General features: G+C 43.0%; 1 protein-coding gene across 1 annotated transcript in view; it reads right to left on the reverse strand.

Annotated features, from left to right (window-relative positions):
• USP13 (ubiquitin specific peptidase 13) overlaps positions 1-13711 on the reverse strand; it is a 107628-nt gene that overhangs the window by 27236 nt on the left and 66681 nt on the right. Inside the window, exons 11-14 of the mRNA XM_046658879.1 lie at positions 11921-12046; positions 10679-10832; positions 8114-8288; positions 2029-2117 (exon numbers count right to left, since the gene is read on the reverse strand). Of these exons, the coding sequence (XP_046514835.1) occupies positions 2029-2117; positions 8114-8288; positions 10679-10832; positions 11921-12046 (544 nt within the window). The remainder of the gene's footprint in view (positions 1-2028; positions 2118-8113; positions 8289-10678; positions 10833-11920; positions 12047-13711) is intronic.

Genomic DNA, 13711 nt, shown 5'->3' on the forward strand with positions numbered 1-13711 from the left:
ATTGGATTTCATTGAAAAATTCAGATTTCCAGCTTATTTTGGAAAACAGAAAGCTGTAGCACATTCTCATATGGTAACAACTGCCTTGGGCCTGATCTTCGGCTTCCACTGTAGACAATATGTGCTCTCTGTGAGTCTGCCACAGACCCCACCGCTCCCTATTGCCCCCATGACCCTGAACATCATATTTGTGTTATTCTAATTTCTATGGTAGAGAAATGTTTTTCTAATCCATGTCTTTATCCAAAGTGGGAATACCCAAGAAAGACCAAGATATGTTTCTTATACCCAACCCACTTCTTTCATTTACATTATCATCCAGTCCTCGTTAGGCATTTGAGTTTGCAACTGCTAGTTTATGCCTTTTCTCAGATCATGGTGGGTACTGTGATTATTCTAACTAAGGTAATAAATAAGAAATGAAGTTTTAAAGAAATTAATCGAATCTCAAGCATATTAGTCTTGGGTATATTTTTTTAATTTCTCAGCTCAGTTGTTATTGTGTTAACTTACTCAAATAAAAAATGTATCAGTCTGATAGCCTGTTGAGATTTAGTACTGCACACATTCAGATAGGATAATAACGAAAAATGGGTTCAAATGCTGGTGCAGGATGTCTCTTGGGCTAGCAAAAAGAACCTGAAAAGACTATCCCCAAAACCAGTTATGAGGCCAGGTGCATAAATCCTATTTTAAAACAATAACCCAAAGAAGAAACTTAGCTAAAAAAAAATTTTTAATCTCATGGGACAGCAAAAACAAACATAACATCTGACCAACAAAATCAATACAATTGTTCCTCAACAGAAAATTCAGGTTCATTAAAGAAAACTTCGGGGCTCCTTTAAATTCAGTAAGTCTATGAAATCTGATGTGAATTTTACATCCTTTACAGAAATTCCAAGGACAACGAAACATAAGAAAACTGCCTCTAAAGTGGTTCAAAGCCTTTAGAAGAGTCAGTTTTCTCTCTCAGGTACCTCCCAGGTCCATGGAGGAAAGGTTGAGGGATGAACATCCCATCCACAAAATGATTCCGTCAGGAAAAGCAAAGATCTGCTGCAGAATCAATCACCAGGCAAACAGTGCCTTGTTAACGGTGAGTGCTGGAAGTTTCTGGAAAATCTCTCCTGCCGATTTTACATTCTTTTTACCTACCCCCTTCAGATGAGCAGATGAGGGCGTAATTAACCTGGGGAAGGCTCGAGCTGCTGTTTTTAAGTGCTCAAAACATAAAAGCTTTAAAGGCCTGGCAAACTGTCTGAGGAAGCTGCTTGAGAAACCACCGAGGGTAAAACCGTACATCCTCCCATGGCACTAAGGACAGTCCACCGACACCTTGATAGGAGAGCACGATGGTGGAGAAAATGTCCTTATGCACTTTCTGGAAAACCAACTTCTAACAATGGTCAAGGGCCTTTAAAATTAGCAAGAAGAATGCCCAATTAGGCCAAAGTCACATCTCTCTTTTGACTAATGCAACTGACTATACTCCTTTTATTATTAATAAAATTTGTATGATCTAAGAGAATATCACTAGCCACACCTGCCCGCTTCAGAAGCAGAGGAGAGATGCTGAGAGTGTATCAATTACTTGCATCTCCAAGTGTGGCCTCTGGACCAGCAGCATGAGCAGCACCAGCATCACCTGGGAGCTAGTTAGAAATCAAGAATCCCAGGCCCCACCCTAGTCCTGCTGGATCAGCATCTGCATTTTACCAAGATCCCAGGTACCCTGTAGACATGGTCAAGTTTGGGAAGCATTTTTATTTGATAATGTGAAAATCCCGTTTTCACTCTCAGAATCCGGTCATTCCAGAACCCATTATTAGGGGTGGGTTAGTATGTGGTCATTTTTACTGTCAATGCTTATCATATATTCTGATTCAAAAGAAAAAGGTGAGAATAATGGAAAAAGAATGAAATGGAACTGTTTCTGGCAGCCAAACCACACGCGCTCTTTCACATGCCACGTTTTCTAAATGGCTAATTTGATGCTTTAAGCAAAAGCATGCAAAAGATACCTACCAAATTTTTTGGGAACCCAGTCAAGACCAAAAGTGAACTTCTTTATCTGCACTACCAAGTATTCAGGGAATGAGGCAAAGCGAGATGTTCTGGGAAACACAAGGGGATTAGATCAATGAAACAAGGCAATAAGAATTGTGAATACAGTTCACGAAGCATCAAAAGCTTTGTCTGAGGCATACCTGGCAGTTCCAGTGACTGGACTGAAGGGGAAGAACACGCAAACAGACATAAGCAGACACACTCACCCACTCCTGGTCATTCAGCCTGGCCTTTTCACAAGAAGAAAATGCTTAACGGAGGAGAACGCTGTCCCTTGACAATGATTTTGGGCACACTGCAGAAGTATTACTGTTACTTTGCTGTGGCATTTCATACTTCCAAAAAGTGTTTTTCGACTATAAACATTTGTTTTTGCTAAAACCCTTGCTAGAATTTAGTGTACATATTTGTAGGCATGTGTGGGCATGCGTGCATTATGCATTTGTGTGTGGGGTTTGAAAAAGCTCCCCAAGCAATCCTTACACACCCCCACCTCCGCTCCCACCGAGAATCACTAATTACAGCACAGAGTCTGCATAACGAGGGTTTATTGGAACTTTGGTTGAGGTCAACTATTGGAAATGCCGGGGTCTCATTAAAATACTACTGCACCTAAACTCCGCGGTACCTGGAGCCTAAAGGAATATATATTATGGCGTAAGGATCTAAAACATCTAAATCTGGGCCTTAAATTTTAAAATTAGTTCATTTGTTCAATGTCTTGAGTTTCCCTTCAAACTTTCAGGAAGGCTGAATGGCCTGGACTTGGGTTTGACAATTTCATGCACAGTCTATTCAACTGGTACATCAAATTCACAGCCCAGTTCCAGCTCATTCTCTCCACGTTTATCATCTTGTTCATAAGAACCATTTCTATTTGATTGTCAATGTGGGTACAGTAGGTAACTGTAAAAAAGGAAATTAGCTGCGACAGATACTATAGATACCTTTTACAATAAGACGCTAGAACACCCTCCCCACAAACTCTACTTTTCAAATGTTATTCCTTCTATTTGGAAGGTATTGTCCCAGAATTCAGAAAACAAAAGAAAATGCATTGCTGCCCCCTAGTGTAGAAGAGAAGCCACAGTCCAGGGACAGAGCACCACCAAAACAAGTCAAAAGATGTGGATTTGGGTCTACGATACACTACTTAATTCACTCCAAATCTAGACAAGTCACAGACCCTCCTTGAGGCTCCATTTTCACATCTACAAAATGGATTTATTAATACCCATTTGCCTTGGCTGTGTGATATTCATAAAAATGTGAAACTACCTAGCACACTAGAATGTACTATGTATACCTAAGGAATTAGCTTGATTATTTTGCCATGAAAGAGTTGGAATCCATGAGGCTTTGGACACTGACTTGGTCTGTCGCTGACCTGTATTTTGTCCCAGGCAAGTCACTGAACTGCTCAGTATCTCAAATTCTCCAGCACAAGGATGGTAGAAGGGTACAGGCAATAACACAATGGAGTTTTTCAAAAAAACAGGAGCTTAACCATCCTAAGGAATTGATCTATTATCCTGGCTCGCCCTCCAGAAATTATATATTATCTCTAATTAGGTTTTCCCATCTTCTGAGAAGCAGTAATAAACATCATTCTTACTTAAATATAACCAAGTCTTCATTTGCACCAAAACTCAACAAACTCCATCTGATATTTTCAACCAGTGTAAAAATGTCACCTCTCTGACTTCTTCTTACCACATTAACTTAAGATCTGAAAAATATATAGCGGTGAAATCAACCAAAAGTCATCGGTAAATCAATGATTGCCAAAATGTGGTTCAGGAGTCCCAAGACTCTTGCAGTAGCTCTGTGGTCAGCATTTGGGTGAGGAATCAGCTGGTAATACCACGGGGTGGGGACAGGGGAACTCAAGCCTGGGATGGGATGGGAGAGGGGACAGTAATTTAACCCATTACTTTGCTACGGGTAACTACCAACCTAAGAGTACCAGAAAGCAGGTTAGATGATGCTCACATATTTGCCCTGTTGGGTAAACACTCTTTATTCATCTTTGTAACCTCTATAGGGTCTCAACTTGAATCACCCATGTAGAAACTGCTCAAAATATATTTGTTCAAATCAATCTCAAAATTAATATTTTATATTCATCAACTGCAGGTCTGGGACATCAAGTTTGTCAGTTAAATCCAGCAAAGTTATAAATTATGCACTACTTACTCTTTTATTCCTAAAATTAATTCCTGGAATTAAAATTTTTCTTGAAAAGTTATGTATTTAATAAAGACCTTAGAATGGAAATCACTCAAAAAGGTCTAGGTAGACACACAATAAATTTACCTCAAAGAATTGCTATGGGAACTAAATGAGTTAAGACATACAAAGTGCTTAGAATAGTGCCTCACACACTATTGTGTTGTCTATTGACAATCTAGTATCGGTCTTTAAAATATATCAAGTGTCAACTAATTACAATTAAGGCAAAAACACCATGAAAACCTTACTAAGAAAAAAATATAAGCTGTCCTCTCCTTGAAATTATTAAGATTGTCTAATGTATTGAAAACCTGATAACTAAAAAATATATAATTTGGCAGTGGCCCAGTGGCATAGCGGTTAAGTTCACGCGCTCCACTTTGGCAGCCCAGGGTTTGCAGGTTTGGATCCCGGGCATGGACCTACACACCACTCATCAAGCCATGCTGTGGTGGGGTCCCACATACAAGAAATAGAGGAGGATTGGCACAGACGTTAACTCAGCAACAATCTTCCTCAAGCAAAAAGAGGAAGATTGGCAACAGATGTTAGCTCAGGGCCAATCTTCCTCACCAAAAATACATCAATAAATAAAAATTACTCTAACCTTCCCATTAAATATGTTGAAAACATGATAATTAACCAACCACAGTCAAACTGTATAATCCAAAGCAAAAACAAAAAAAAAAAAGGAAAGATAAAAATACCAGTAGTAACAATTACAGCATCTATTCACTCTGTGCCAGGCACTGTACAAAGCACTTTCCATGGTTTATCTCACCTTAATCCTCACCTCAACCCCATGAGGAAAGAACTATTCTTATCCCCGGTTTACAGATAAGGAAACAGGGGCTTAGGGAGGCGAGGTCACTTTACCGAGGTCACGTCCCAGTCATTTCTACACTGGGGATTCAAACACTGCCCACCCACGTAAAGCCTGTGCTCTGGAAGCCCACACCGTGCTATTCTCTTTATAAATGATAAAAGTCAAGAGAAAATCTCTCCTGCTGACCCTTACTTAATCTGTTAGCTGCTTAAGGGCAGGAACTAGATCTTGTTCAACTCGTGGCCTAGAAGACACTGGGGGGCAATAATGAATGACTTTTCGAACACTACCATTCTTTCCAGACAGTCTGTGCAGGACCATTTAAAGGAAGGGTCTTTAAGTCTGGTCCACACTGATCCAAGCTCTTCAGGACATCTTTTGCCTCTTCCTGGCCTTTCAGGCTCTGAGTCTAACATAAGAAAAGTTCAAGGCCCCAAATTAACAAAATAAGAAGGTCGTGTCTGAGTCACAGCCTACATTGCTGGAAATAAGAAAAAGAAAAAAAAAGAGATCTTTTAGGAGTCCCCTGAACTAGTTTCCCCAAAACTAATATTTGAAATATAATAAGGTATAAGAAGGAATAAGTGAGGCTCTACAAGGATTACATATATGAATATAAGGATAAGCAAGCATGATAAGGAATGTGGTGCACTATATAATACAGGGATTAAGAGCTTAAACTTTTAACTCAATTGACCTGCGTGAATCCCACTCTGCCCCTTACTGGCCAATTACTTCTCCTTATCTCCTCATCTGTAAAATGGGGAGAATAATGGCGCCTACCTCACAGTAGTACTAAGAGGATTAAATGATAACTGATGGGAATTATTCAGCACATGACCTGGAATAATAAATGTACAATATGGTAGTTGCTTTACTACCCTAAAACATTGTTTTCTCCTGTCCCATAGACACCAGTTTTCAATTATTAACAATTGTGATACATCCAGTACTAGTCTTTTTATACACGTAAACCCATAAGAGCGCGTGTATATGTAAAAGACACAGCAAAAAGGAAAACATGTTTCATGTCTACTATTAAGGATTAGGGAAAGCAGAACCCTTCCCTCAGGGATTCTAGTAATTATGTTAGGACTGCCTACAACTAAATATTTTGTAGCATTTGAGGGGAAAATCAGGTCAACAAGCATCATTCTTCCATTACAGAGGGAAGCAGGACATTGGCAGTGACTCTGCCCCAGGAGAAGAATCCAGATCTCCTGACCACTAGCCCGGGGGTCAGAGGCTCTGTCTGCTGGAAAGCTAATGCCTCCAGCCTCCACTTTAAAGACGGGCCTTTTCCAAGGAGTGAGAAGGCTCCCTCCTGCGGGCCCAGAGAGTACAGCACACCCTGCACTTCTAAGACGTGAGGCCACTTTTCTGCAGAGAAGGAAAGGGTGGCCGAGCGGCCAAGCAAAGGGAGAGCACTCTGCAGCTCACCCCTCATGCTGGGGGCTTTCTAGGCTGCGGGATCCACGATCGCTTCCACCTCCCACACCGCATCAGAATCACAGCGCCAAGTGCAAAGGATGAATGCTTGAGGAATCTCCAGCCTACTGTCAATAGTTAAAGTAAAAAAAAAATCAAATCAACACATCGTACACCTTCAACTTACATAATGTTGTATGTCAATTATATCTCAATAAAGCCGGGGAAAAATAATTAAAGAGCTTGTTTCCACCCCTAATCTAGGGTAGATTTCTAACTGTGCAAAGATGTCTTCGAGTTGCAATGAAGTGAATCTTGCATATTTAACATGCCAACTCACCAACTGTCATCTGCAAGGACACACACACACACACCCCCATACCCACACACACACACACACACGCACACACGCTCCAAAGCTGAGCCCTTGTAGGATGAAAACTTACCCTGCAATGGATAACTGAAAACTGAATCAACTACTATTAATCTTCATTTGGATATGAAGAACCTTGTTTTAAAAATTATTTTAAGAAAATACAGCTTTCTTTCAGCTTTTGAAATAAATTCTTTTTGTTTCACATTTTTAACATGTGAAATCAATCATCTGAAACAAAGAGGAATCCGGAGGGAGGGCCGTTGCAGAGACCAAGTGATTCAGGCGCGACTGCTCCTTAAGATCGTGATAAAAACAGCCGGCAGCAGCGCTGCCATCCTTCACTCTCCTTTATGTCAAGAAGAGCTCAATCTTAGTTTAAAAGAAAAACGGCCAGAAAACATCTAAAAGTAGTGAAATTCCCAGAGCCAAACTTTCAGACCTCCCCTCACTTTATGCCACTATGAGCACTCTTTGTCCAAGTGTATGAAGTGTGTCAGCAATGGCTTGACTGTATAAAATCAATTAAGGTGTCAAGGGGAGAAAAAACATTTTTTATATACCTGACAACAAGGCTCATAATGTGGAAACAGAACACCTGCCTGAGTCCTGGCAGCTCATCTGAACAATGCTCAGGAGCCCTTATGTGCCCTTTGAGACGCCCTGAGCCCCCTGGTCTCCGGCAGGAACACAGTCACCAGGTTCTAAGCCAAGTCTTTAATTATGCAATTAAAATCTATCACAGGGGAGTTTAAATATCGAAGACTGTCATAGGTATTTTTGTAATTTCTATATTAACATCATTCTTGCCATGCAGGGCCGGGGGGTGTTTCTTGGCTACAGCCTCTTGGCAAAACAAAAAAGCAAATTCCTAATAGAGGATAAACCACGACCTTGCTTTTTTTTTTTAAAAAAAAAAAAAAGGCATTCCCTCGCTAGCGTGTCATATAGATGATAAGTCGGTTATTGGACAGGTCTCACACAGTGAGGTCTACAACAACCAGGAGTGTGTGATCATAATCTCAGCTCACCACACACAAGCAAGCCTGCGCGGACTCACACAACACCCTGCCACCTCTCCCCTGCCCCAGGCCCCGCCTCTCAAGCCCCCTCCTCACCCCACAACCACCACACAAGCGCACACACACACACACACATGCACACGTGTACTTCCACACACTTACTTCACACCCGCAGACTTTGCCTGGAGGGCGCTACTCCAGAAATCGTCAACGTTTTCTGGTTCAGAAAAGGCCTGAAGGCAGGCACTAAAGGGGATCTTGGCACGAACCACCTCGGGGAGGGGTCTTCTGTTTGCTTCTGCTTCCCTTCTCGTTAACTCATAGGCGATCAGTTCATCTGAGGGAGAGAGCAAATGAATGATGATCGTGCAGTCACTTCCATCTCCTTGAAATGAACAACACCCTCTTTGGACAATCCTCCCCGAAGGCTTCTGGGCTGGGGCAGGATTTCTTCCTTGTGCCCTTCCCAGAGCTGGAGAAGCCTGCTGAAAGGCCGTTCTTGGGGCCATCTTTAGAGTGGCACTGGCACCGCCTCGAGCCATTCGTACTTTTTTGCCTGTTCCCCTTCAAGACTGACAGGAGTGAATTCTGGCCCAGCTGAGAGGTTCAGATCATGCAAGTGATGTAAGCGATGCACGAACCTGGTCTTTCATTTGCCCAGAGGTCAAGGATGGTTTTACCCAAACATCCCCCTCCAATCACAAAGTCTTCACACCAGAGCATTTCACACTGAAAAAGATCCGGGCTCACCTCTTGCCAGGCCCTTCACTATGATTAGGGACCATGGGGGGTGTGGGCCAAGGAGCAGGATGAACTACAGGGACTGCAATTATAGCCACTGCCCACAGCCTGTGACACTAACCAACACTGCCGAGGCAACTTTGGGCCAAGGTTATGGAACACTGCAGACATCAGAGCCACCAACCTTGAAAGCCTTTCTACGCTATCCATGCTCAAAGAATTAAATACCAAGGGAAAAAGAGGTGAGTGCACCAGGAACTTCCCAAGAATCAAGAGATCTGCTCTTGGAAACTACCTGTTAAGTCAAAATTTTATATAGATTTTGAATGGGCCTTTCTGGGAATTCCTTTTGTATCACAGAAAAAGAAATCACTCCTGATTTAACAGTTTTTCAGCACATTTATGCACCTATGCATGCTTATGTGCTTTCCTTTTTTTTCTTTTTTTTTGCTGAGGAAGATTAGCCCTGAGCTAACATCTGTGCCAATCTTCCTCCACTTTATACATGGGTTGCTGCCACAGCATGGCTGACGATTGGTATAGGTCTGCGCCCGGGGTCTGGACACATGAACCTGGGCTGCCAAAGCAGAGCACACTGAACCTAACCACTATGCCATAGGGCTGGCCTCACTATGCGTTTTCTTAAACACATCTGAATATTCATTCCCCAGTCCACATCAGTTTATGATGTAAGTAAATCTAGGATGCTGGCATTAGGCATCCCGAGCAATCAATATCCAGAGACTAAATTATAAGTCTCCTTTCTGAAAAAGTTACCACTCATAAATTATAAACAGTGAGTTAGAGAAGATGATAGAACTGAGCAGAACAGGCAAGAGAAAGCAATTAAGCCGAGTTCTAAAAAGCAAACAAACCACAGGCCCCCACCCTCATTTCTACCTTGTATAAGGGATAAGAATTTAAAAATTGGTCAAAAGCTGCATTGAGCTTACAGAAAATGGAAATCATTTCATCTTAAAATCATCATGATCATCACTCTCCAATTAGCACAATATAGTCAGGAAAAGACCAAAAAGGAGAAAAAGGCTACCAGGGAGTTGTTGAACTTTACAGAAATGACCAGTTCACAGGAAATAAGCAATCTGGCAGATATTTTGCCTTTTTCTGCTTTTAAGATGCTAATTCTAAGAAATTACCATTTGTTTATTCTGCCTGGGAAGAACCAGATGAGATGGACTGAAGGAACCCCCACTGGCTGCGGTATCTCTGCCTCCTTCCTGCTTCCGAAGCCCAGAGAGTCTTCTAACAGGCCTCGCTCCTATCAAGGGCCTTGTCACACTTTATCTCAAAGACTCGGAGGCCAAAGCTGGATTACTTCAAGAGACCTCCGCTTGAATGTCTCACATCAAAAAATGCAGTTCTGGAGCCAGCCTGGTGGTGTAACAGTTAAGTTTGGGCTCTCCACTTTGGCGGCCCAGGGTTCACAGGTTCAGATTCCAGGGGCAGACCTACACACTGCTCATCAGGCCATGCTGTGGCAGCATCCCACACACAAAACAGATGAAGAGTGGCACAGAAGTTAGCTCAGGGACAATCTTCCTCAAGCAAGAAGAGGAAGACTGGCAACAGCTATTTCCTCAAGGCCAATCTTCCTCACCAAAAAAACCCACAAAAATGCAGTTCTGATCATTTCCCTCAGCACAACTTATGAGAGACAGTGTTAAAGAAGTTTCCACATATATAATTCAAATAATTTTCCCCAAAATTAAGCTGACTCCAAGCCAACCTATGGGTTAAACTTATAGGCGCTAAAGTAGGTTCCATCCACAACCCATCCACAAAATCTGTGATGCATTTGATTCTTCTCAAAAGGAAGTCACACGAGGACTGAGGGAAAGATGGAAACAACCAGACACCTCTGGGCTGGGTCCACTCCTAACACAACTTTGAAGCCATGTCATCTCTGATGGAGGGTGTTCACACGTGAAGCAGCACCCTGCCGATTTCCCCCTTTGGAACCGTTACCCTTGTTGGTCGCTGCCTCCATGGCCACAGGCAACTGCATCAGGTAATCCACTCGCTCTGTGTAGCGGACTTTCCGGGTCTGACAGCACTGAATACGTTCTTCCACCAAAAACCGAAAAACATCACTTGGGTTTTCTGAGCCGATGCGGTTCCTCTGAAGGTTGGATTATACCAGGTTAGCAAATGTATGAATATTAAGCTATGAATAAAAACTAATAAAATCAAATATAAATCTGGTATAAAGGTCTGGGGTTACTAAAAGTTCCCTCTGGTGTTGTTAAAAGTTTCCAGTTCACTAGATACTTTCATAGCAAAACAGTGGTATTTATCTAAAGTCCAAAACTGGAAGAATGGTTAAATAAATTACAGCCCATCGTGTGAATTAATATTATGCAGTCATTAAACATTATGGGAGAGAAAGTGATCTAGATGGAATTAGAAGAAAAGGGTTGAGGGAGACAAAGTGAGGAGAAAGGGGAAAAAATAAAGGAAAAATTAAGGCATGCATGCTATGATTATATAAATGCATTTGTGTAAATTATATACAAATAAAACAGAAATCATGCTCTATTCAAATAAGTAATGACATGGTAAAACGTTCACAACAGGTTAAGCGGAGAACATTGCTTACAAAACAGCACATAGAGAATTCATAAATGCACCTGAAATGTGACTGGTGGGTCAGACACCAAAATGTTAACACTGGTTGTCGGTGCTGGTATTACGGGTGATTTTGATTTTATTTCTTTGTGCCTTTCTATATTTTCCACAAAGAAAATGTTTGTAATCCAGAAAAAAGGAGTTGTTTTTCAAGAGGAGAAAAAAGCTTTTAATCATGACTTCTCAGTGGCTTTAACCAGAGCATTTAATGGGATTTACTCTGCTGCGAGAGAAGTGTGACCATCTCTGAGCGGTGGCAGGAAGACACCACATATCACACAGGACTCTCAAGGAGCTTTGTCACGGAGAGAAAAAAAGCGTGAATGAAATAACCAACAAACGTTCCTATAACACGTACAAATGAAAAGGAGATCAGGGACGTCCACAAGCGCCTAGAAAACAGGGCATCCGGAGCGATTACAACAAGTACGATGAGCAGAGAAAGCCTCAAAGAAGCAGATTCCAAGTGAGCTTGGACAGTGAGAGATGGAAGGAAGGGGCCAGGCCAGAGCGGACTGCACCGAGGGGCTGGGCACACTTCTTTCAACCCTCAGGAGCATTTTTGAAGACTGACTTACTCACCTCTACAAGATTCACCAGGTGCAAGAAAAATTCCTGGGCATCCTGCTGTCTATTGGAGGAGAATTCTGGGTGGCTCTTGCTTACAAAGGCCTTAAACATGCGTGGAGAGATCCCATTCTGTTGAGGCTAAAACATAAAAATAAAATCATCTTACAATACTTTCATACACATAACAGCACTAAGTGGCAAGGACAGTGAGGATTACCATAAGTCCCAATTTCCAGATGAGAAGACAGAAGGCCACAGAAGCTAAGTAACAATAAGGGCCAACACGCCCTGGATGTTTAGTGTGCACCAAGCACCGCACTATGAAGCTGACGTGAGAACAGGATGCCACTCCTCCTGCTGACTCAAAACTAGAGACATGATAAATACCCCACTTTCTAAAGAGAGGCACTAGGCCCATCCTCACAGGGCCTGCTACATGGGGGCCAAACTGGTGCATCACAGCCCATTTCAGAGCAGGCTGGAGATGCATTAGGGAGGGGGGTCCTCGGAAGGAAGTTAAAGGAGGGGAGAGCTCTGTAGCATCTCCCTGCCCTCCCTCTGAGGAACTATGAGAGGCTCCCCCACAGAGACTGGGGCACTTGCAAGAAAAGGAAGTGACATTGCATGCCCCAGGTAACCATGGCAGAGCTGTTCGGCTCATGAGTCCACCCTGGGCTGTTTCTGGAACAGAGCACACGGAGTTCCCAGGAGCTTGCCCCTCACTTGGAGAAGTGGAAGGAGCTTCCTGCAGCTGCCAGGAAAGCAGAGTGGGAAGAATGGGCAGCAGGCACAATTTTGGTGGGACAAGGATGTGTGAACTTGCCCAGGGACTAAAAGGATAGCTCAAAAGGCAGCCAGGCTCCTCCAGAAAGGCACTGTATGAGAAGATGGGGGGAGGAGGCTTGGGGTAGGAACTGGGGTGGAGTGTTACAGAGGTCAGCGGTCCAGGGCATCAGGGAAAGGTCCTTGAGGGGACAAGCGGGGGTGGGGAGGCATCTCTAAAGAACCACTAATGTGCCCCCACAAGAAGGTTGACCATGACAGAAGACACATGGCAGCCAAGAGGGAGCCAAACGCTCCAGCTCAGTGAAAGACTCTGCCTCTTTTCTAATCTCCCATCCCTGGATCCTCCACTCTGGAGGGGCCAGAGGAGGTGGGAGGAGCCAAAGGGATGGAGCAAGGACAAAAAAATATCAGAGGATGCTTAGCTGACCCTTCTGTACTGCTGGTTTCCAAGACTCCCGAGCTTGGTAAGGAAGAGAAATTTTAAACTAGTTCTAATGTGAACCCGACATTTTAATGCTAGTAACTTGCAAGAAATCACTAGAAATCTGGGCGATCCCCATAAGATGCTCTGACGAGGCACGATGGGAAGATTCCACATCACCTTTGAGGACAGAGGTGGGCACATGATAAAGCTGTTTCCTGAGTGTCCCTCCACATTCAGCCCATCTAGTAATGGGGCTACATGCCATCTCCTTTAATACTCACAATAACCCCACGAAGAAGGTACCACCATTATCTCCATTTTATGGATAGGGAAACTGACACTGGCAGAGAAGTGCCAGGTAGGTCTTTCAACTGAAAGTGGTCTTAATGACCATATTATCATAGAGCCAACAAAGAACAGACCCAGAATGGACTCCAGCTTCTGAGTCCAGGTCCAGGGACTCTGCAGCAAAATTAAAGTGGCACCTGCAGCACCCTGCCAATCAAGCAAAGAAATAATTGACGTCCTCTCTGCAAAGGTGTGGCTGCTGCCCACTCACTTCTTCTCAAAACCTCCACGTGCTCAGCTTCCAG

Source organism: Equus quagga, chromosome 4, assembly GCF_021613505.1.
Source record: "Equus quagga isolate Etosha38 chromosome 4, UCLA_HA_Equagga_1.0, whole genome shotgun sequence".
In the NCBI taxonomy this organism is placed as follows: Eukaryota; Metazoa; Chordata; class Mammalia; order Perissodactyla; family Equidae; genus Equus; species Equus quagga.